General features: G+C 39.5%; 1 protein-coding gene and 1 pseudogene across 50 annotated transcripts in view; both read right to left on the bottom strand.

Annotated features, from left to right (window-relative positions):
- The window catches only part of WNK1 (WNK lysine deficient protein kinase 1), a 144,329-nt gene extending 122,269 nt beyond the window's left edge, over positions 1 to 22,060 (bottom strand). For all 50 annotated transcript variants that reach the window (XM_035255373.3, XM_035255375.3, XM_035255380.3 and 47 more), the window contains exon 1: positions 20,319 to 22,060. In XM_035255373.3, the coding sequence (XP_035111264.3) occupies positions 20,319 to 21,077 (759 nt within the window). In that variant the 5' untranslated portion in view covers positions 21,078 to 22,060. The remainder of the gene's footprint in view (positions 1 to 20,318) is intronic.
- Positions 4,715 to 4,830, bottom strand: LOC118144699 (U4atac minor spliceosomal RNA; annotated as a pseudogene).
- Positions 22,061 to 22,381: the final 321 nt, after the last annotated feature.

The raw sequence follows: 22,381 nt of genomic DNA, 5'->3' as shown, positions 1-22,381 counted from the left end.
ATCTTTCTCAAAGAGTTATGAAGCTATACTTTCACAAATGAGGAGACCAAGAAAGAGAAAGAAATGGGATTCTGGAAGCAGGATAAAAAATCTGCTAGATATAAGAAGAATCTCCAAAATGAGAATGAAGGAAGATCCCCGACCTGAGCATCAACCTAGAATGCAACCAGTACAAATTGGTGAAGTTTAGAAGTTTAAGAGAGGTTATCTCCAAAAAAGAAGAACATCTGAGTTTTAACGTAGTGACAGATGTCCACAACTGGGAGTAAAGACTTCAGGAAAATATTAATAAATATCTTGACTGTGGTATTGACTGTGGCAATGGTTTCAAGGATATGTGTGTGTGTGTCAAACTTATTAAATTTGAACTTTTAAAATATGGGCATTTTTAATGCCAATTATACCTAAATGCTATTTTTAAAAATAAAAACAAGAAATGCCAACAAAAATATTCATATTAAATGCTAACATACATTATAAGACACAATCACATGAAAGGTAAAAATTTAAAAACTGTAAGAAAAATCTAGGCAGACAATAAACCAGGTGAAAACTCACTAAAATGTTGCCAGTACTAGGAAACATAGGTACTTTTTCTATTTCCGGATTTTTCAAACTCTGCATAATGAGAGAGTATGAATACTTTCATAATAAAAACTTTTACAATGAATACATTTTCTGCAACTTGTAACTGGGGAAGAGAACTCAGAAACAGATCATCTACGCCAGCAACTACTGATAATTCACTATTGATAATTTTTATCACCAACTTCTTGAGATGGTAGGGAAAGGTTGCTGAAGAATAGTTTAACAAAAGGTACTTGGCATTCAGAAATTGAGCTGTCCAGTAATAGTAGCCAATTAAAAAAAAATTCCTATTGCTTCTCAGCCTTTTGGCTATGATTAAATGCAAAATAATTCCTTCTGCCAGGCGTGGTGGCTTATGCCTGTAATCCCAGATTTTGGGAGGCCAAGGCAGGGCAGATCACCTGAGGTCAGGAATTCAAGTCCAGCCTGGCCAACATGGTGAAACCCTGTCTCTAATAAAAATGCAAAAATTAACTGGCAGTAGTGGCAAGTGCCTGTAATCCTAGTTACCCAGGAGGCTGAGAGGAGAATCACTGGAACTCGGCGGGGCTGAGACTGCACCACTGTACTCCGGCCTGGGCAAAAGAGCAAGACTCCATCTCAAAACAAAACAAAAAAACTTAAAAAAAAAAAATTCCTTCAAGATTCACACATCTGGGCTTTAAATAAATAAATAAAATACAATTTCTTTAGAGATAAGAATCTCTGATGCCCAGTTTGGAGTACAGAGGCACAATCATAGCTCACTGTGGTCTCAAACTCCTCAGCTCAAGTAGCTGAGACTATAGGCACATGCCACTGTGCCTGGATAATTTTGTATATGTTTTTGGTGGAGATGGCATCTCGGTTTGTTGCCTAACCTGGTCTCAAACTCCCGGGTTCAAGCAATCCTCCCACCTTGGTCTCCCAAAGTGCTGGGATTATAGGAACGTGTATGTCACCATGCCCAGCCCCAAGTATGGTTACTGATACTTCACTGAAATGTTGCTAGTGTGAACTGAGATATGTTAAGTGTAAAACACACAGCAGATTTTTTAGATGTAATAGAAAAGAATATAAAGTATTTTTATAATTTTCACACTGATTATATGCTGAAATGATGTTTAGGTCAGGCACAGTGGCTCATGTTAACAATCCCAGCAGGCCGAGGCAGGAGGATCACTTGAGGCCAGGAGTTCAAGAGCAGCATGGGTAACATAGTGAGACCCCCATCTCTACAAAAAAATTTAAATATTAGCATGGTGTGGTGGTACATGCTTGTAGTCCCAGCTACTCAGAAGGCTGAGGCCAGAGGATTGCTTAAGCCCAGTAGTTCAAAGCTGCAGTGAGCCATGATTGTGTACTGCTTACTGCACTCCAGTCTGGGTGACAGAGCAAGACTGTGTCTCAGAAAAAAAAAGAAACAATGTTTAGATATACTGGATTATATGAAATATCTTATCAAATTAATTCCACCTGTTTTTTTTTTGTTGTTGTTGTTGTTGTTGTTTTAGGCAGAGTTTCGCTCTTATTACCCAGGCTGGAGTGCAATGGCGCGATCTCGGCTCACTGCAACCTCCGCCTCCAGGGTTCAGGCAATTCTCCTGCCTCAGCCTCCTGAGTAGCTGGGATTACAGGCACGCGCCACCATGCCCAGCTAATTTTTTGTATTTTTAGTAGAGACGGGGTTTCACCATGTTGACCAGGATGGTCTCTATTTCTTGACCTCGTGATCCACCTGCCTCGGCCTCCCAAAGTGCTGGGATTACAGGCTTGAGCCACGGCGCCCGGCCAAATTCCACCTGTTTTTTAAATGTGGCTACTAAAAATTTTTTTTTTTTTTTCTGAGATGGAGTTTTGCTCTTGTTACCCAGGCCGGAGTGCAATGGCATGATCTCGGCTCACCGCAACCTCCGCCTCCTGGGTTCAGGCAATTCTCCTGCCTCAGCCTCCTGTAGCTGAGATTACAGGCACGTGCCACCATGCCCAGCTAATTTTTTGTATTTTTAGTAGAGACGGGGTTTCACCATGTTGACCAGGATGGTCTCAATCTCTTGACCTCGTGATCCACCCGCCTTGGCCTCCCAAAGTGCTGGGATTACAGGCTTGAGTAAAAAATTTAAACTAGGTTGGGCACAGTGGCTCACGTCTGTAATCCCAGTACTTTGGGAGGCCAAGGCGGGCAGATCACTTGAGGTCAGGAGTTCGAGACCAACTCAGCCAACATGGTAAAACCCTGTCTCTATAAAAATACAAAACTTAGCCAGGCATGGTGGTGCATGCCTGTACCCCTAGCTGCTTGGGAGGCTAAGGCAGAAGAATCACTTAAACCTGGGAGGTGGAGGTTGCAGTGAGCAGAGATTGCACCAGTGTGCTTCAGCCTGGGTGACAGAGCAACACTCTGTCTCAAAAAAAAAAAAAAGAAAAGAAAAGAAAAGAAAATTTAAACTACATATGAGATACACATTATGTTTCTATTGAATAGTGCTGAATTAGGACTTTTTTTAGAAATCTACTTAACCTATCAGAGATACACTTAAGATGGAGTCTCTTATTACAACTTTATCCTTGGATTTCAATTAGATTTCAAATTTCTCATTAATTTCACAGACTTAGGAACACCAGATATATCCAGTGTTATTCAACTAAGCCTTCTAAGACTGGATCTCTGATTTCAGAAACATTATTCTATCAAATAGTTCCCTTGGTTTTCTCAACTATAAAATAGGAATAACAACATACTATGTAGTTACCAAGAGAACTAAATAAGATGTACTACAGGACAACTAAGTGGCATGTTATGGACTTGCTATATCAGTCAGCCAGCAATGTAACTACTTCTACACTATTTTCTCTCAAAATGTAACATTCACATTCAGGTCTACTAAAATTATACTTAGGTCATGAACTTTCAGGGTCACTTTAGACCAAAAATCTCAGCAGTTACTTTCCAAAGTCAGTCTATGACAATGATTTAAATTATATAAAACTTCAGGCCAGGCACAGTGGCTTACGCCTATAATCCCAGCACTTTGTGAAGCTGAGGCCAGTGGATCACCTGAGGTTGGGAATTAAAGACCAGCCTGACCAACATGGAGGAACCCATCTCTACTAAAAATACAAAATTAGCCGGGCATGGTGGCACGCACATGCCTACAACCCCAGCTACTCAGGAGGCTAAGGCAGGAGAATTGCTTGAACCCAGGAGGTAGAGGTTGCAGTGAGCTGAAACACCACCACTGGACTCCAGCCTGGGCAACAAGAGCAAAACTCTGTCTCAAAATAAATAAATAAATAAAAATTTAAAAAATAAAATATATGAAACTTCAAACTGTAATATGAGTCTTCCACATTTTTTGTTGCTATTTAAAATAATCCAGCCAAGTACACAAAACTGTCATTTTCAGATGAAGAAAAAGGCTTAGAAGTTAAGTAAGTAGGATATCCAGATTTACAAAAATATTAATATTGCCAGAAAACTTCACTTTAATCATTAGATTTTAAAAATAAGACACAAATCCTATGAGAACTCAACTACTGGGGAGGGAAAACAAAGAAATCTGACAGAACTAGAGAAGACTGGGAATTTTCATACAAGTTCTCAAAAAAACAAGAGTTATCTCAATTATTAGAACACAAAGCATAAAGCCCATTTTTTTAAAGAGCACATTTATACTTTAAAATTAAATCTGTAGTCTCCACAAACTATCTGTCAAAAACTCAAATCCAAAAAGGTTCTGAAGATTTTCAGTGCCACTGGTTTGTGTTATAGGTACAATATTGTGCCTATCAATAAGAGACTAAATAAAAAGCAAAAATAAAACATCATTTAATTATCTACATTGAAGATCAGCAATTATAAAACTTTACATGCACCTAACTTCAGCTGTTATACAAAATCATAATCATTTGTTCCTAAGAAGGAATACAGTGTTCAGAACTTATGTTATTATTAATGAACAATGGCAAGAGCTAAAATTAATATAGCCACTATCTTTTCATTTTATGGCAAATAGCTCTCAATAACTTACCGTTTGATTTAAGTAAGTGGTTAAAAGGATCTAACTTCAAGTTTCTACTCTAAATACAATGTTTTTCAAAGAGTGGACAGTAAAGTTTCCCCCCTCCGTGGAAAAGCAGTTTTCATTTTTCCAAAAATTGTACTAAAGTTCTAGATGATGGAGGCATGTTGTGTACGTGTTAGCAGTGCTGCCCTCACTATGTACTCACTGGACAGTAGTACAACCCTAAGAAAATGATGGTTAACAGTTTTTGTTGTTGTTGTTAAGGAAATAAAACAAAAAACAGCTCATTGCTAGTAAGGAAACTACTCTGTGAAACTTTCATTTTTTTGGGTGTGCATATACTGGGTCACAATGTAAATGTTCTTAGAATGGGTCTCAAAAAGGTTTGAAAGCCACTGCGAAGTAGTCTATAGCAAACTATTATACATTCAGTAATTGGAGGAGTGTTGCAGCAATCAGACTATACCAAGGTAAAAATCCTTTTTGACTGTGAGAGGATAAGAAGCATATTTAAGGCATGGGCCTAATGCTAACTGGATTATCCAACTCTACCACTCACTTTACTAATCAGACAACAAACTTACCCAAGGTCATTCTTCTATAGTTTGCATTAGAACTAAGTCTCCCACTCTAATTCTCAAATTAAGCTCCAGAAAGCATGTAAGTATTAATTCTGAATTTCCTATTTGGTTTTCAATAACCAAAAGAAACTGCTGCTTAACATATGCAACCATTTCCTCAAATACTATTCTACCAGATTAATGACCATGCCAGCTCTCCCATTAAAAGCTTTTTCTAGCTAGTTACTTGGTACTTAGCTTTTTATAGCACTTTTCTTTTCCCATTATGCTCAGTAGTGCATGCAACACACTACATTTAGGAATGCAACTGACTTCCTTTGGGAATGCATAACTGTGGCCATAAATATGACTGAAATTTTCGTGAATTTCTATAATGTGTCTAAACTTAGAAGCAAAGTACTACAAAATCAAGTTAAATCAGACTGCATTTTGTGATTAGTGTACTTCACTATTAAAACATCATATGTATTCTAAGAGGTATCATTCAAAACTTGAAGTATATCCAAAATACTCCATTCCCATCTCCTGATAGATAAATCTTCACTGACAACTGAGTCGGTAAGGAGAGAAACAAGTTAAGGACAGAAGTTAAAACTGAATTAGACAAAGATGGGGCAGATTATCACAGCTTCATACTATAAGCAAAGGTTTATTTCTACATCCTCTTTCCCAATATCCATAATAAACTCGTAATATTACTTTCAAAGAACCCAAAACAGGTGCCTCAAATTATTTCCGTAAAGAAAACAACATCATTCCCTATTAAGCAATTCTGTTAATTTCTATCCACAAAATTCCAAATTAAAAAAAAATTGCAAAACACTGGGAATGGCAGAGATACTGAGCCTTATTATGACTAACCAAGCTGGTGAAGCACATAAAAAATGCAGGCAAGAGAAAAAGGAAGCTGGGTCAAGTACAGAGTTCTTTGCATCCACAGAGAAAATGCCTTATTTTTATTTCTCAAACATGCAGTATAAAGACCAAAAAAATCCACTATTTAAATTTGACAGTCCAGTCAATTCACATGGCTGTATGTGAATTTTTCTTTCAGAAAATTAAGGGAAAGGAGCCAGGCACAGTGGTTCACACCTGTAATCTCAACACTTTGGGAGACTAAGGCGGGTGGATCACTTGAAGTCAGGAGTTCAAGACCAGCCTGGCCAACATGGCAAATCCTGTCTCTACTAAAAATACAAAGATGATCCAGGTGGGGTGGTGCACACCTGTAATCCCAGCTACTCAGGAGGCTGAGGCAGAAGAATTGCTTGAACCTGGGAGGTAAGAGGTTTGCAGTGAGCCCAGATCGTGCCACTGCATTCCAGCCTGGGTGACAAAGCAAGACTGTATCTCAAAAAAAAAAAAAAAAAAGGAAAAAGAAAAGAAAATTAAGGAAAAGGGAATTTACAGTTTGTCTATGCATTTTAATATTATATTCACAGCAAGATAACCTAAATTACTTTCCCAACAGGGAATTCTAAATCCAAAAGCAAATAGCACTCACATGTCAAATAAAATAATTGCCAAAAATTTACTCACTAGTTTTTATAAAATGTTATGAAAATGAGTACATTCTTCAACTCTTTTAGAGAAGAGTAGACAATATGATTTAGAAAAAAAAACATATAATTAGTGGCAATTTTAACAGAAGAGAATGCTCTCCCACTGAACTTCATAAAAACAAAACAAAATCCAAATATCATCCGTTTTACATTTTAGAGCAGCAAAATTCCTAATTTCTCATTTCCCAAATAATATTCCCCAATATTGTTTACTCCCTCTGAAATCTTTATTCCTCCCTGCGTTCCAAGATTCCCAGGTATGGATTTTGAATTTCCTGAACATTCCTGTGACTCTGTGGAGTTCACCAGAAAGAACATCAGAGAGAGGTCATACCTGTGTTAATAACTATTATTACCAGTATTACTAAGAATTTAAAGTTTTTGCTCTAGAGTTTTTATATTTTAATAAGTCATTCATAATCTCAAGCTCTAATCACAATGAGTGTTAGCATGAGAGATATCTCCTTCCAATTTCTACAAACTTTTCTTTAAAAAGAAAAAAAAAAGACTACTGGCATGGTATGGTGGCTCACACATATAATCCCAGCACTTTGGGAGGCAGAAGCAGGTGGATCACTTGAGGTCAGGAGTTTGATATCAGCCTGGCCAACAAGGTGAAACCCCATCTTTCCTAAAAATACAAAAATTAGCCAGGTGTGGTGGCCTGTGCCTGTAATCCCAGATACTTGGGAGCCTGAGGCAGGAAAATCGCTTGAGCCCAGGAGGCAAAGGGTCCAGCCTGGGTGACAGAGCAAGACTCCATCTTAAAAAGAAACAAATAAAGACTATTTTACATATATTTCGAGGTTTTTCAATGCCTTTGAAACTAAAACATCAAACAACAATCACAGGTATGAAAATTTTAAATATTTGCTGGGTGCAGTGGCTCACGCCTATAATCCCAGCAAAGCTTTGGGAGGCCAAGGTGGGCAGATCACCTGAGGTCAGGAGTTCGAGACCAACCTGAACATAGAGAAACCCCATCTCTACTAAAAATACAAAAATTAGCTGGGCATGGTGACACGTGCCTGTAGTCCCAGCTACTCGGGAAGCTGAGGCAGGAGAATAGCTTGTACCTGGGAGGTGGAGGCTGCAGTGGGCCAAGATGGTGCCACTACACTCCAGCTTGGTGACAAAGTGAGATTCCATCTCAAAAAACAAAAAAACCCCACCACATTGAGCTCTAACTTTAACTTCACATTTTTAAAATGTAACAGCAAATAGCAACTTGAAAACTGAAAAAGGCCAGGCATAGTGGCTCACACCTGTAATTCTAGCACTTTCGGAGGTTGAGGCAGAAGGGTCACTTGTGGCCAAGAGTTTGAGACCAGCCCGGGCAACACAGTAAGAGCCTATCTCTACAAAAAATTTTAAAAATTAGCCAGGCATGGTGGTACATGTCTGTAGCCCCAGCTGCTCGGGATGCTAAAAGAGAAAGATTGCTTGAGCCCAGGAGTTCAAAGCTGCAGTAAGCCAAGATCCTGCCACTGCACTCCAGTTTGGGCCACAGAATGAGATCCTCTCTTTATTGTCTTCAGAGTCACAGACAACCTGAACTATTAGTTTTAATGTATATTACAAGGTAATTATAAAGTTCGAAGAGAAGCATACTCAGCTTTTAAAACAAGAATTAAAAAAAAAAAAAAGAAACAAGAATGATCTATGCTCCACTCCGACTTCTATGTTTATTGGATATAAGCTTGGCAAATTATTTCATATCAGTCTCTTCACCCTGTAAAATGGGACTTATACCTCCTTCAGGTGACAAAGAATATATGACACCACAATAAATAAGAATATATATAAAATACAGTGTCTGGTTCATAAATAGTATCAAACTGCCACCCTTTCTCACTGTTTTGAGAACACCAGTCCTTCAAATATACATAATTCCAGCTATTTTTTTTTTGAGACAGGGTATTGCTCTACTGCTCAGGCTAGTGTACAGTGGCACGACCATAACTCATTGCAGCCTTGAACTGTAGCTAGGACTCCAGGCATGTACCATCTCACTCAGCTAATATGTTAATTTTTTTTTTTTTTTTTTTGTAAAGATGGGGTCTTGCTATGTTCCTTAGGCTGGTCTCAAATTCTTGACCTCACGTGATTCTCTGCCCTTGACCTCCCAAAGTGCTGGGATTACAGGCCAAATTTGATTAAACTTTACATCAGGCCCTAAAAAAAGTTGCCATTGAAAACACAACTTGCCATAACAAGACAAATTTAAAGACAACTGATTTAAGAACTCTTTTGTGTTACAAGAAAGAGTATTACTTGGTATGCCACTTACTATATACAGTAATGTCTTACTCTCTACTAGTAAATACAAAATAAGGGAATAGCCATTATTGTAACCGCAAAAGTAAAATTTTAAACATTGATAAAGAGCTAGTATAAACATTTTTTAAAATCTATTTTTATATTAAATTTTGGATTTTAATACTATAACATAGATATATCCGTGAAGATAAATCAATTTTAAACACCAATATCAAGAAGATAAAAAATCAGAAATTTACCTATCAAGTTCAGAGAGAAGATTCACTATACTCAAATGAAAAAAAGAAAAACAGAATTAAGGTGACTAACCAATTTGATGTTTAAACAGTGCTATACTACTGACATTAAATTCTTGGCATTGAAAAATATTTGCAGAAAATATGAAAAGATTCATTTTGATATAAGGAACTTATGAAAACTAGTTAGGGGAGAAAAGCACCTGAAAGCAAATATATACCAAAGGACCAAAGAGGAAATACAATTAGTTATTATTATCAAAGCAAATGGGAGAAAGTTCTACAGACATAAACTATAGTTTACGAAATATGTAATATAATAGTATTGATAAGTGGGGAGTAAAATAAGAACTCTCGCTTGGGTCACTGAAAATATACATAAGTCTTTGGAAAACAATCTTACAATGAATAGAAAATATTTAAATGCTCATGCTTGTAATTCCATTTCTGAAATTTAATCCTAAGAAAATAGTTTTAAACAGTGAAATCTGAGGTATTGATTGGTGTTCTGTTCACAAGACTAGGTAAATTCTCTTCTCCTACTCCAAGCCTCTGTGGGCCTCCAGCCTCAAGACTGTTATTTTAGAACCAGCAATTAGAAGACAATCTCCTCAGCTGGCTTCTGTCTAAGAAAGTCCAGGCCCAAAGAAAGGAGTTTGGTTGGACTACACTCAAGTGGGAGGCAATGAGAATGGAGTTTGCGAGGTAGATGCTGGAGGAAAGGAGAGGATTAGAGGATTCATCCAGACAAGATCAATACATTCATCCTCCTCTTTTTTTTTTTTTTGAGACGGAGTTTTGCTGTTGTTACCCAGACTGGAGTGTAATGGCACGATCTTGGCTCACCGCAACCTCTGCCTTCTGGGTTCAAGCAATTCTCCTGCCTCAGCCTTCCGAGTAGCTGGGACTACAGGCGTGCACCATCACGCCCAGCTAATTTTTGTAGTTTTAGTAGAGACGGGGTTTCACCTTGTTGACCAGGATGGTCTCGATCTCTTGACCTTGTGATCCACCTGCCTCGGCCTCCCAAAGTGCTGGGATTATAGGTGTGAGCCACCGCACCCGGCCTTCATCCTCCTCTCGAGTTGCAGGGAGAAGGGAGGACGATGGAGAGACAATAATGATAAAAACTTCCTTTTGGAAAATTATGCAAAAAATCCTATCACCCAATATTCTCTGTCACAAGACCTTAAAGAAACCTTCCAGACTTACATAAATGGCCATGTCAATGACAAGGAGTGTAGATCAAAGACTGGAGGAAAGCCCTTTCCTGATAAAGTTCTGGAATGTACGAAGCTTTGCAAGGATTAGGGGAAGGGGATTTGTGCAAGAAAATAATGGTCAACTCAATTTGGTAAGCATACAACACAGATTAAATTTGGATTTCATAAAACAGAAATATATTTCATAGTTACAACCTTGTGAAATAAGACCCTTGCCCACTATATTTATAACAGTAAAAATAACAATACCTAACACTGTGAAGAAAAGAAGGAAATTATGGTATATGCACATAAGGAACTATCAAGCAGCTATTAAAAATATACTATTTCTTATGTTATACTAAATTATAAAATTATCAGGATATAAAATTGGAAACACACATCTATGATCCCACTAGAACATATGTTCCGTGAAGGCAGAATTTTTTCTCTATTTGCTACCTAAGACAGCCTCAAGCACATAGGAGTACAATGAGCATTTGATGAACAAATATTAAAGTCCATCATGAGAGGGAGGAACAGGCAAACATTCTAAATGATATATCGACATTGTCTTTTAGCGATGAAACTTCAGCGGGGTTATTGTGGTTTTTATTTTTCTTTGTTTTCTAAGATGTCTGAATATATATAACTTCTATAGTGGAAAAAAACTGATTATGAAGTAGTTCCCTTTAAATGCATTAAGAATTTTCTATATTTTCAAAATATCTTTGGTATGCTCAAGAGTCCATTTAACAGTTTAAATAAAGGAAGCTGACCTAGGTTATCTTGAATGGGTAGGAAGTGGAAAAGGCACACTAAGGCTTTTCCCCCTATACAGCTTAGTCAATATACGAAACTAAACTTCCTCAAAGACTTTCAATGTACTGTTAGGTGAGCCCCTAACACTTGGCTTTTACAAATCTCTGAACCAAACAGTACCACTGTTCTAAAAACAAACTACTGCATTATAATGTTCTGACAATACCCCAAATTATATGCGAAGCAGTGAATGGACTTTCTTGCAAATCTCTGAACAATGGCTGGAAGTGAAAAAATAATTTAATAATTCAGCTTTTTAATATATTAACCATGACGTCTAAACTTCTATTCAGAGTGATCAAATGTATTAATGATCAGTTTACTAGATTTAGTTCTAACTAAATGTTTGTATCAGTGGGATTAACAGTCTAATTAATTTTCTTTTACTGAGAATTAAAAAAATAATAATAGACACTCAGGAATTCCAGTGTTTTTTACATATAACTTCAAAATTTTAATGTGGGAAATGGCTTTTCTATAAGGTAAATCAGGCAAATTATGCCACCATACAGCAACGTAACTATGTGAGTGCATATATATATATACAGATAATTACGTTGCTGTATGGTGGCATACATATATACATACACACACCCCTATATATACACATACACACACACACCCACACACCCCAATTATGATTACAGTGTACAAATATTTTGCTGTTTTTTTTTAATCTAAAAACTTCGAAATTCTTAAATGGGAAAATGCTTTTGCTATGTGGTAAAACAGGCAAACTGTACCACCATACAGTACATTGACAACTATAAAAACAGAGTTCACACACATAGAAACCGGGGTGTCATACACAGTAACAACGCTTATCTCTGGATGAAGGTACTGACTGCAAGTGATTTTTTAATTTTCTTTTTCTTCCTCTAATTTCCTAATTTTTATAATGAGAGTGCTTTACTAATTTTTAAAGCATCTTTTTTGTGTATGATTTAAGGATGGTTACAAAAACTAAGGTAGAAATAAATGAAGTTTATAATTCAGATAATTTAGTCAAAATCAAATTAGTTTGTAGCCATAAACAACGACTATCAAAGGCCCTCATGCAAAAAGAAAAAGTAAGCTTCTGCAGTCATTAAAGTAAGAGGGTTTCTCAGGCCTGTAATCCCAGTACTTTGGGAGGCTGAGACAGGATTGCTTGAACCCAAGAGTTCAAGACCAGCCTGGGTGACAGTGTATGACCCAGTCTTAAAAATAAAAAATATTGGGAGGCTGAGGCAGGTGGATCACGAGGTCAAGAGATCAAGACCATCCTGGTCAACATGGTAAAACCCCGTCTCTACTTAAAATAAAAAAAATTAGCTGGGCATGGTGGCGCGTGCCTGTAATCCCAGCTACTCAGGAGGCTGAGGGGGAGAATTGCCTGAACCCAGGAGGTGGAGGTTGCGGTGAGCCGAGATCGCGCCATTGCACTCCAGCCTGGGTTAACAAGAGCAAAACTCCGTCTCAAAAAAAAAAAAAAAAAATTTTTTTTAATTACCATTAACAGTTTGAAGAGCATGGTCTTGGCATCTCAACTATTACAACTTTATCAGAATAAAGCAGTTAAGGTCAGACTGCTTATTTGAATTAAGTAGTTAAGGCCAGGCATAGTGGCTCACACCTGTAATCCCAGCACTTTGTGGGGATCACCTGAAGTCAGGAGTTTGAGACCAGCTGGGCCAACACGATAAAACCCTGTCTCTACTAAAAATACAAAAGTTAGCTGGGTGTGGTGGCACACCCATGTAATCCCAGCTACTCAGGAGGATGAGTCAGGAGAATTGCCTGAACCCAGGAGGCAGAGGCTGCAGTGAATGGACATCCTTCCACTGCATCCTGAGTGATAGAGCAAGACTCCATCTGGTGGGGGGGGGGGACACGATACTTAAAAAAACAGTTAACTATATTATCACTAAATATCTTTACACCCCTATTTGTTGTAAAGGCACAAAGAATTTAACTATTTTGGCCAGGCAAGATGGTTCAAGCCTGTATTTCAGCACTTTGGGAACTGAGGCAGGAGGATCACTTGAGCCCCAAAATTCAAGGCTACAGTGAGCTGTAATCACGACACTGTCCTCCACCAGGCTGGGTGACAGAATAAGATCCTGTTTCAAAAACAAACAAAAAAATTTATTCTAGAAAAACTCAATGCTAATAGCTGAACAACAAACAGTTTATCTTTCATAAACAAGAGGCAGATAACCAAAAACCAATTTAACCTATTTCTCAGTATCATTAAGATATGAATTAGGACACCAAATTAATTAACAAGCTTAAGAAGCCACAATGGCCAGAAATTCTAAAGAATATAAAGCAGTAAGTTTATGCATTTAATGTATTCCAAACATATACTGAAGTTTATCTGAAATAAACCAAAATACTTACCAAATATTTCAAGATATTTATAGTAAACATTTTAAATATTCTCTTAGCAACAACTAAAGTACTCAAAGAACAAGGCCAAAAAGAAATATCATTTCTGATTACTGGACGTGCTGGCAAATAACAAAAGATAATAAAGGATGAGGATTCCAATTTTCTTAATAATCTGCTATTAAAAGCATCACAAACCACTAATAGTTTAAAACCCCACATTTCTGTGTTCAGTAACAGCAAAGAATTATGGCTTGTAAAGGATACTAATGCAAGAAACCACAAAAAAGAAGGTGTTAAGGTATTTTTTTAAAAGGAAGTAGTAAACTTATTGTAGCGACAACTTTCACAGGATTTTAATAGTCTAAATTGGCAATGGTCAACAGAAACACAATGTGAGCTAAATGTAATTTAATTTTCACATTAAAAATGTTAAAAGAGGCCAGGCGAGGTGGCTCACACCTGTAATCCCAGGACTTTGTGAGGTCAAGGAGGGCGGATCATGATATCAGGAGTTCAAGACTAGACTGGCCAACATGGTGAAACCCTGTCTCTTTTTTAAAAAAAAAAATTATTTTTTCTACTTTTTGTTTTTTATTTAACCACTATACTAATGAGGAGTGAAAACCCGTCTCTACTAAAAATACAAAAATTAGTGGCAGGTGCCTATAATCCCACCTTCTCGGGAGGCTGAGGCAGGAGAACTGCTTGAACCCGGGAGGCGGAGGTTGCAGTGAGTTGAGATCCCGCCACTGCACTCCAGCCTGGGCAAGACTCCGTCTCCAAATAAAAAAAACTTCAGGTTCTGTATACACAGGTTGTGCATCCATGGATTCAACTAACTGCAGATGAAAATACTGAGGGGGAAAAACAATAAAAAATACAATAATAAAAAACAACACAAGTTTTAAAACACCACAGTATAAAATCTATTTACATAGCACTTACATTATTTAAACTATACATGAGGAGCCAGGCGGTGGTTTACACCTGTAATCCCAGTGTTTTGGGAGGCAGAGGCAGATGGATCACTTGAGGTCAGGCATTTGAGACCAGCTTGGCTAACATGGTGAAACCCCATCTCTACTAAAAACACAAAAATCAGCTGGGCGTCGTGGCGGGTGCCTATAATCCCAGCTACTCCAGAGGCTAAGGCAGGAGAATGGCTTGAACCCAGGAGGCAGAGGTTTCAGTGAGCTGAGATCGTGACACTGCACTCCAGCCTGAGCAACGAGCTAGACCCAATCTACCACATACACATAAACACACACACACACACACACACACACTCTCTCTCTGTGTCTCTATTCATATAAATTTAAGTCTGCTACCTGTCAAAGGCATAATCCTCCTCCAAACAAAAATAAAGAGCTTCTGATAGTTCTCTTCAAACTGAAAAGCTCCCCTTTTAAAATTTGAGAAATTAAGTTGACAAAGCAAAAAGCTTCCAAAATCCAACTAAGTTTACATGTTCCCTTTGTAACAGGTGACAACGTATAGCCTTCTAAATGAATATTTAAAGCGCCTTTTCTTATATTTTACATAACACTTAACATTTTTTGAAGTACATTCACATAGTATTTCAGTTGATCTTCAGCAACCCAAAGCAGTAAGACATGTTGCTAATGAATCAACATTATAGATTAAGTTCCTTACTCAAGATCAGAAAAATGGGTAATCTAGAACTCAAGTTCTGCCTTGGTGCTCTTTTTCATTATATAGTATTCTATTACACCATAGTGAACTTTCCAAAGAGTAATGGATTAGACAAAGCATATAAACAATTTTAATATAATAAATAAATATATTAATAAATTTAATATAATACATAAATATAATAAATATTTTAAGAATAATATGAGACACACCAAGAAAAAATGCTTTCCATATACATGCAAAGAAGATGAGATAAGCATCTTAGCGGAGTCTGAAAATAAGCAGGTCAGAAAGGTAGCATTTGGGTAAGTAACAGGTCACAAAATTAGAATGTTAGGCGAAGGCCAGGTAAAGCTAAGGAATTTAAAAGCACCAGTAACATAAAGATCAATACCTGCATTCCTCCTCCTCCTCCTCCTCCTCCTCTAAGAATAGTAGTTAATAAGAGTTTTGCCATATGATTTTTCAAACATAAACAAACAAAATCTTCACAGATTCCCTCAAAAGTACAACCTAAAAAAGATGCAGCGTCATCATAGTTAATATTTATGTGGCAGGCCCTATCCTACATGTTTTATTTATGTTAATTCATTTAATCATCACAAATCTATTAAGTGGGTACTCTTTTACACCCATTTTACAGACAGGAAATTGGTAGCTCTGAACTTGCTCAAGGTAACACAATCATGTAGCTGAACCATGATCTGAATCCAGGCAATCTAGTTCTTAACTAGATTAAGTTACAAGGCAGAAAAGTGGCCTCTTCAAACATAAACTGAGGTCATGCTAAGTCTCACCTGCAGACCAGGTTAGTTTTATGTTAAAACAAAAGAAAAAACTCAAATAAAATGCAAGTTACTAAAGATGTAATTTAAATTATCAACATAATTTAAAGAACCGGTATAGCAAAGGTGTACTAATTGTAATTGTTATGAATTATTTCATAGTGTGCTAAGTATTTTCAGAAATTGTAATTGAGTATAGCTGCTGTTGCTACTTTTACGGCTCTATCTAAAAAATTTTAAAGCTACCAAAAAACCCAAGTAACAGGTTTAGGATGATTTCTGATAATGAGAGCCCAGTTTTAGCTGAATGTTTCTTTCCACAGGGATGAACTAAGATGAATTTTATTTATATTTATATATCTATATATTTTTTAAATTTTTTTGCAATTATTTGATAAGCTGCTGGTGGAGTAAGATGAATTTTAAATGACTAGGATCTTGCGTCAGAATTTGAATGTCAATAAATGAATTGTCAGCAGGCAACAACAGATTCCTAGTTAGTTTTACATGAAAACAAACTCTTTCCAGGTTTTTAGATTACTTCTCAGACTGTTTTATTATGGGTCAGAAAAAAAGGAAAGTAAGAGAAAAAATTTTGCCAATACTCCTAATCAGTGACTTTAAGGATTTAAGAACAAACTCCAAAAACTATTCCCTGAGATGACAAGTTACATTGATTCTCATTCTAAATAAATAAGAAATGTGGCGCAAATTTAAAAGAGGGGAAAAAATCACCAACATTCAAATGGAGAGATTCAGTTCAATGAGATATTTCAAGAACTATAGCAAAGAAATAAATTATCGTTTCTTAATCACAGAACCACATCCCATTTCTGTAACACTGCTAAATATTAATGTCATATACTGATGACACATAGTCTTGATAAAAGGCAGAGAAAAGTAAGCAGTTAAGTATATTGGAGCTTTAACAAAAATATGATTTGACCTCTCTTTTCAGGAAGACGGGGAAACAATCTCATCAACATATAATGTATCCTATGAACTCTTCAGAGCCAACTTGGGGGGAAGGTACTTAAATCATTCTTAAATCTGTGCATCAATGTTTTCTTAAAGCAAATTATGGTATATTTCCTGAAAAACAAGATCCCTTCCTAGAAAAGCAACATAAACTCTGCAGAGTCTAGCAGTAACATTTTCTGACCAAGACAGCCAAATATTAAAATTAAGGTGCACCATTTGTTTAATAAAACCACGTAAAGAAATCTGCATCTTAAACATCTTGGTAATTACTACAGATCCTGTGGTATCAAAATATTACCTAGTATTATTTACTAAGAATTAATGCTTGTAATTAGCTGGGCGTGGTGGTACATGCCTGTAGTCCTAGCTATTCAGGAGGCTAAGGCAGGAGAATAACTTGAACCTGGGAGGTGGAGGTTTCAGTGAGCCAAGATCATGCCACTGCACTCTAGCCTGGTGATAGATTGAGACTTTGTCTCAAAAAAAAAAAAAAAACTGATGCTTGTTTATGCATGGTATGCAGAGCATACCACGACTCTAAAAAACAAGCTTGACAGAAAGTAGCTTAATTTGTATACCATATTCATCCATCCACAAAAGCCTATTTATATCTGAATTTGAAGTGATAAAAATCAATACCCAAAACAGAAGCCTGAAATTTGCCTTAGTATAGGACAAGGTTTCTCCAGAAATCTAACGGCCACTTCCACACCAAAACAATATTGCTTTATTTGAAATTACTGATTAGCCATTACTGGATTACAAATGCTTTATCATCTCCCAAATTATTAGATCCTAACTAGCTTTTGTTCTTCATCTACCTAATCAAGTTATTTACCTGCTGCATTATTTCACATTCCTTATTTGTCAAATAAACAGCTGGGCAGGATAACCTAAGATTTCTTCTTTCAATTTTAATATACTAAGATGTTTAACTCAACAACATAAGACAGCATTCTCCTGTCTTACTACAGAAATATATGTATATTAAAAGTACACATTTAGCAGAAAAGTTTCTATGTTCCCAATGGTATAGTAATCCCTTGCCTTGTTCTAATTTGGATCCAAAGACAAAAATTCAAACACTGACCTATCGAATACTTTATTAGGCAGGTAGTGCAGGTGTCCTAGTCAAAAAACCAAAATACTGCCTAACTACTACTGCTATAAAGGATTCCTCAGAAAGGATAATTTTTTCAAAATCAAAACAAAAAATTATAGAACCACAGTCAAATGACACGGCAGTTTCTAAACCAGGTACCACTTAATAAGCTAGGATTCATCTAGTTCCACAGCCAAATCCTGAAATGACTCAAAAATAATATGCGATATAAGATTTTCTTTAGTTTGGTCATGCTCATGCCTAGATAGAGAATTAAAAATCCAAAAAGTTACAAGTTCTAAGAAAACCGGAGAAGCTTAGATAAAGTTTTTATCCTGACATTAGACAAATTAAGTTTTTTTTTAACTGTATTATCAGTTCTAAGACAACAAAGTATAAGAAAATTTCAGGGAAAATAAAGGGAAAACATACATCACATTCTGAGACATCTCAGAAGTGAAATCATTAAAACTAACAAAATTAATTCATAAAGTGCTCTACAAATAATTGGGTCCAGTCTTAAGAAAGTAAGGTAACTGATTAAGAAAAAAATTGTTAAAAGCACCTATTCAAATACAAAACTATAATGGAAGAATAAAATTCCAGTATCAGTAGCAAGACATTGATAGTACAACAAAGAAATGTGTCTACCTGTACATTTCTGCCTGTAAACCAAAAGGAATCAGACATAAGTTTGACTGACCAAAATGAATAAAGTTTTTGTTTGACAAGATTTTTTTTTAAAAAAAAGATGTCACCTTTGCAGTTCTAAACTACTATAAAATTAATGAGTTTTAATTTCACAATATCTTAAAAGTTCTACATCATTAACTGTGAGTGAAAGTTAAGAAATGACTATAACTGTAAAGAATTTCTTAGTTTTTTTTTTTTTCTTTGAGAGATGAGAAAGCAAAGAGAGAAAGAGAGAGGAACTTCTTAGTTTTTAAGTTCACTTCCACAGGCTGTATTAATTTCCTTTCACATTTGATATGGCCTTGGTTAGTTGGAAGCTGACAGTCAAAGGGTTAAGTGTTAACATATTAGTTCATGCATAAAATAAGTTCCAAGATCATTCAATTATTTTCATATCCTGTATCAGGCTGGTCTATATTCTTGGCAAGATTAATATCAATAATGACATTTTTTATGTATGTGTAATGTGGCTTTTGTTCCTTCAGTGTAACTCTGCTCCTACTAATAACCTACGTTCACCTATGCCCAGTGAGGACAACATTCAAGGAAGCTGCATCACTAAATCAAGCTACAAGTAGCCCAAATTCAGCTTTTTAAACCTAGAATGTACTAGTCAACCGGAATGACACACCATTATTTACACCATTAGAGGTTTAAAAAAGGAAGTATTGCGACTCCTTCGAACTCTTGGGAAAGTTTAGCTTAAAATTATTTTATAAGATTAAAGCAATGATGACATTACAACTCTCAAAGCACTTACACAATTTTGCATGGGTTCCTATACTATTAGCTGTATAGCGAATGGGCTGAAACACTTTGGTTTAATGAACAATATCAGAACAATGCTGCTGCTGTAAGGCTTAAGCATCATTAGGTAGAACAATATCAAACATTTATTTCTACCTCATTACTGCCAAGGCATTTATCCTTGATAAATGATAAAAGAATCTTTTTTTCATAATTATTTTATACTAAATGCTTGTGCAACCATCAAGTAAGATACATCCAAAGGAACAAGGTCGTTCTCATTTTTAAAAAACAGCCTGATCTCAGAAATGGAAACACGCTTCTACACACAGAGGCAGCTCATCACTGCAGAGCACTTGATGAGACTAAAAAGCAGTTAGAAGCATCTGTACTTTCAACTTCCCCACTCATGCCAAGTTTCCTGCCAAGACACTAAACCAGGAGACAATTCGTTTGTACTAAGACCTTCACCACCCCTGACCGGTAGTAAATCCCTCTGGCTGCCAATAATTCTTATCCTATCCCAACACCTAGGCACATGCTCCACATTCTCCTAATTTCAACCCTTATCAAAAGGTGGCCTCCCTCTCCCACTCAGAGTCCAACAGTTAAAGAATGCTAAGTGAAGGGTGAACTCGACCAACTGGCTTCACCGAGCCCAATTTGGGATCCCAAGGACTGTCAAATAAAGAAGTAGGTGGGGCTTTACCTGCAGTTCACACCAGGCGACTTCCACTGTGGTTTCGGTGTCCAGACCTTTGTAGACAGTCTTAAAGGAGCCTCTGCCGATTTCGATGTCAAACTTGAGAAAGCGGCCGTCGTTAGACATTCCCACGGCCTTAGTCTCCAGCTCTTCGATATCATCCTGCTGTTGGCTCCGTTCCTCCTGCGGCTCCTTGGCACTGCCGCCGCCGCTGCCACTTCTCGCCGGCGGCGGCTCCTCTTTGCTCCCCACAAGGCTAGGCTGGGACACTGGGCGGTCTTTGCTGGTACTGCTGGGGGCAGTCGAGGCGGCAGGGCCTGCGGCGGCCTGTTCCCCAGGGGCGGCAGGGGCTGGAGGCTGCTGGGCTACCTGGGAAGCGGCAGTGGCAGTCAAGGTCTCCTCCCGGTGGGGATCCGCTGGAGCACTCTGCGGGACAACCGCGGGGACGCTGGGCTGGGGGAGGGAAACGGGGAGGCCGGGCAGCTCCAATGCAGTGGCATTGGAGTCGCAGATGACACTCCGGCGGAAGAAGCGGTGCTCAGTGGTGGTAGTGGTCGCGGCCGCCCCACGGCTGTCCTTGTCCATAGTGTGGCGGCGGCGCCGGTACTCCTCGGTCCTGCCGGTCCCAGCGTCTGCCGCCGCGGCTCCCAGTTTCTCCCCCACGGAGGAATCGGAGCTGGAGCCATTCTTAGGGGCAGGAGCCGGCGGCGAGAGGAACAGGGAACTGGGAGTGCTGCTCTGCTTCTCTGAGGCGCCGCCAGACATGGTCGGTCCGTTGGAGAGAGGCGAGCGGGCTCGGATTTATGAATGAAAAGGGAGCGAAGGGCCGAGCCGCCGGCGTAGAGGTCTGCAGGGCACCGCGGCCCGGCGAGTTCGCGCCGAGCCGGACGACGCCTCACTCAGCACTGACAAGCCGCCCCGAGGGAGAGGCGGGCCGCTGGGCCCAGCTGCGGCGGCTGCTGCAGCTCAGAAGGAGGACTCGAAGGCGGGCGATTCGGGAGCAGAGCCACGGGGGTTAGCGCCGCACGGTCCGCATCCATCCTGCGGAGAGCGGCGGCCGGGCGGGCGGTGGCAGCAGAGGCGCCGCAGTCATGAGGGGAGGGCCAGGGGCCGGCACCGAGTCGAGGCGGATGCGGCGGACGCGGCTCCCACCGCCACCGCTCGCCGAGCTGGGCGGGCTAGGCCCAGAGGGCGGCGGCACCGCGAGCACGGGACCAGCTCCGACGCCCGGGCGGTGGCAGCCCCGGGGCAGAGAAGTGGGAGGGGCCGAAGCCGGGGAGAGAAGGCCGCGGCCCGGCTCCCGGTCACTAGGGCGGCCGCCTCCTCCCACACGCGCCCCCAGAGATGGGGTCAGGCCTCACAGGTCTCCCATCGCCCAGAGGCGAAGGGCCGGAGCCACGGAGCCTAGGCGCCTGAGGAGCGGGCCCTCCCTTCCCCGAGGCCTCCCCGCCCGCCCCAGGCCTGGCAAACCCGTCTCCTCCCGGGCCGGTGCCGGGGGCTGACGGAGGAGGGAACGGTGGGGAGGGGAGGGCCGCTCACCGCGGGGCCCGAACTCCGCTGCTTCTCTGAGGAGGACTTGAAGAGGAGAGGAGAGGAGACCGAGAGGACTGGGTGAGGGGGGATAGGGAGAAAAAGCAGCAGTCACCCCCACCAGGAGCCTTCTGTCACCAAAGATGGGGGTGCGGAGTGGCAAAGAGAGAAGCCCCGTCCGCCGGGAAACTCTCCGCGCTAAATGGCGCCGGGAGTCTGAAACCTCCACACCGCCCGCTCGGATCCCGCCCCCCGCCGCCCGGGGCGGCCCCACCCCCACCCCCAACCTCGCTCCGGGGCTCCTGCGCAGGCGTGTCAGCCCCTCGGCACTCTGGGACTTGTAGTTTACGGATTAGGAGGATGAACTGGACCTAGGAGAAAAGTGCCTACGGCTTCCGTGATACCTTGCGGTTGCTGTAACCTCGTGGGAGTTGTAGTTTTCTTTGGAAACCGTCCCTTCTGAAAGGCTGATGGGAGCGTCGTCGCGGGTCCCTCTACCCCATCCCGAAATCCGCGCGAGTTTAGGAAAATCACTATTT

Source organism: Callithrix jacchus, chromosome 9 (assembly GCF_049354715.1).
Source record: "Callithrix jacchus isolate 240 chromosome 9, calJac240_pri, whole genome shotgun sequence".
Classification (NCBI taxonomy): Eukaryota; Metazoa; Chordata; class Mammalia; order Primates; family Cebidae; genus Callithrix; species Callithrix jacchus.
This window is presented reverse-complemented; position numbering and strand designations above follow the sequence as displayed.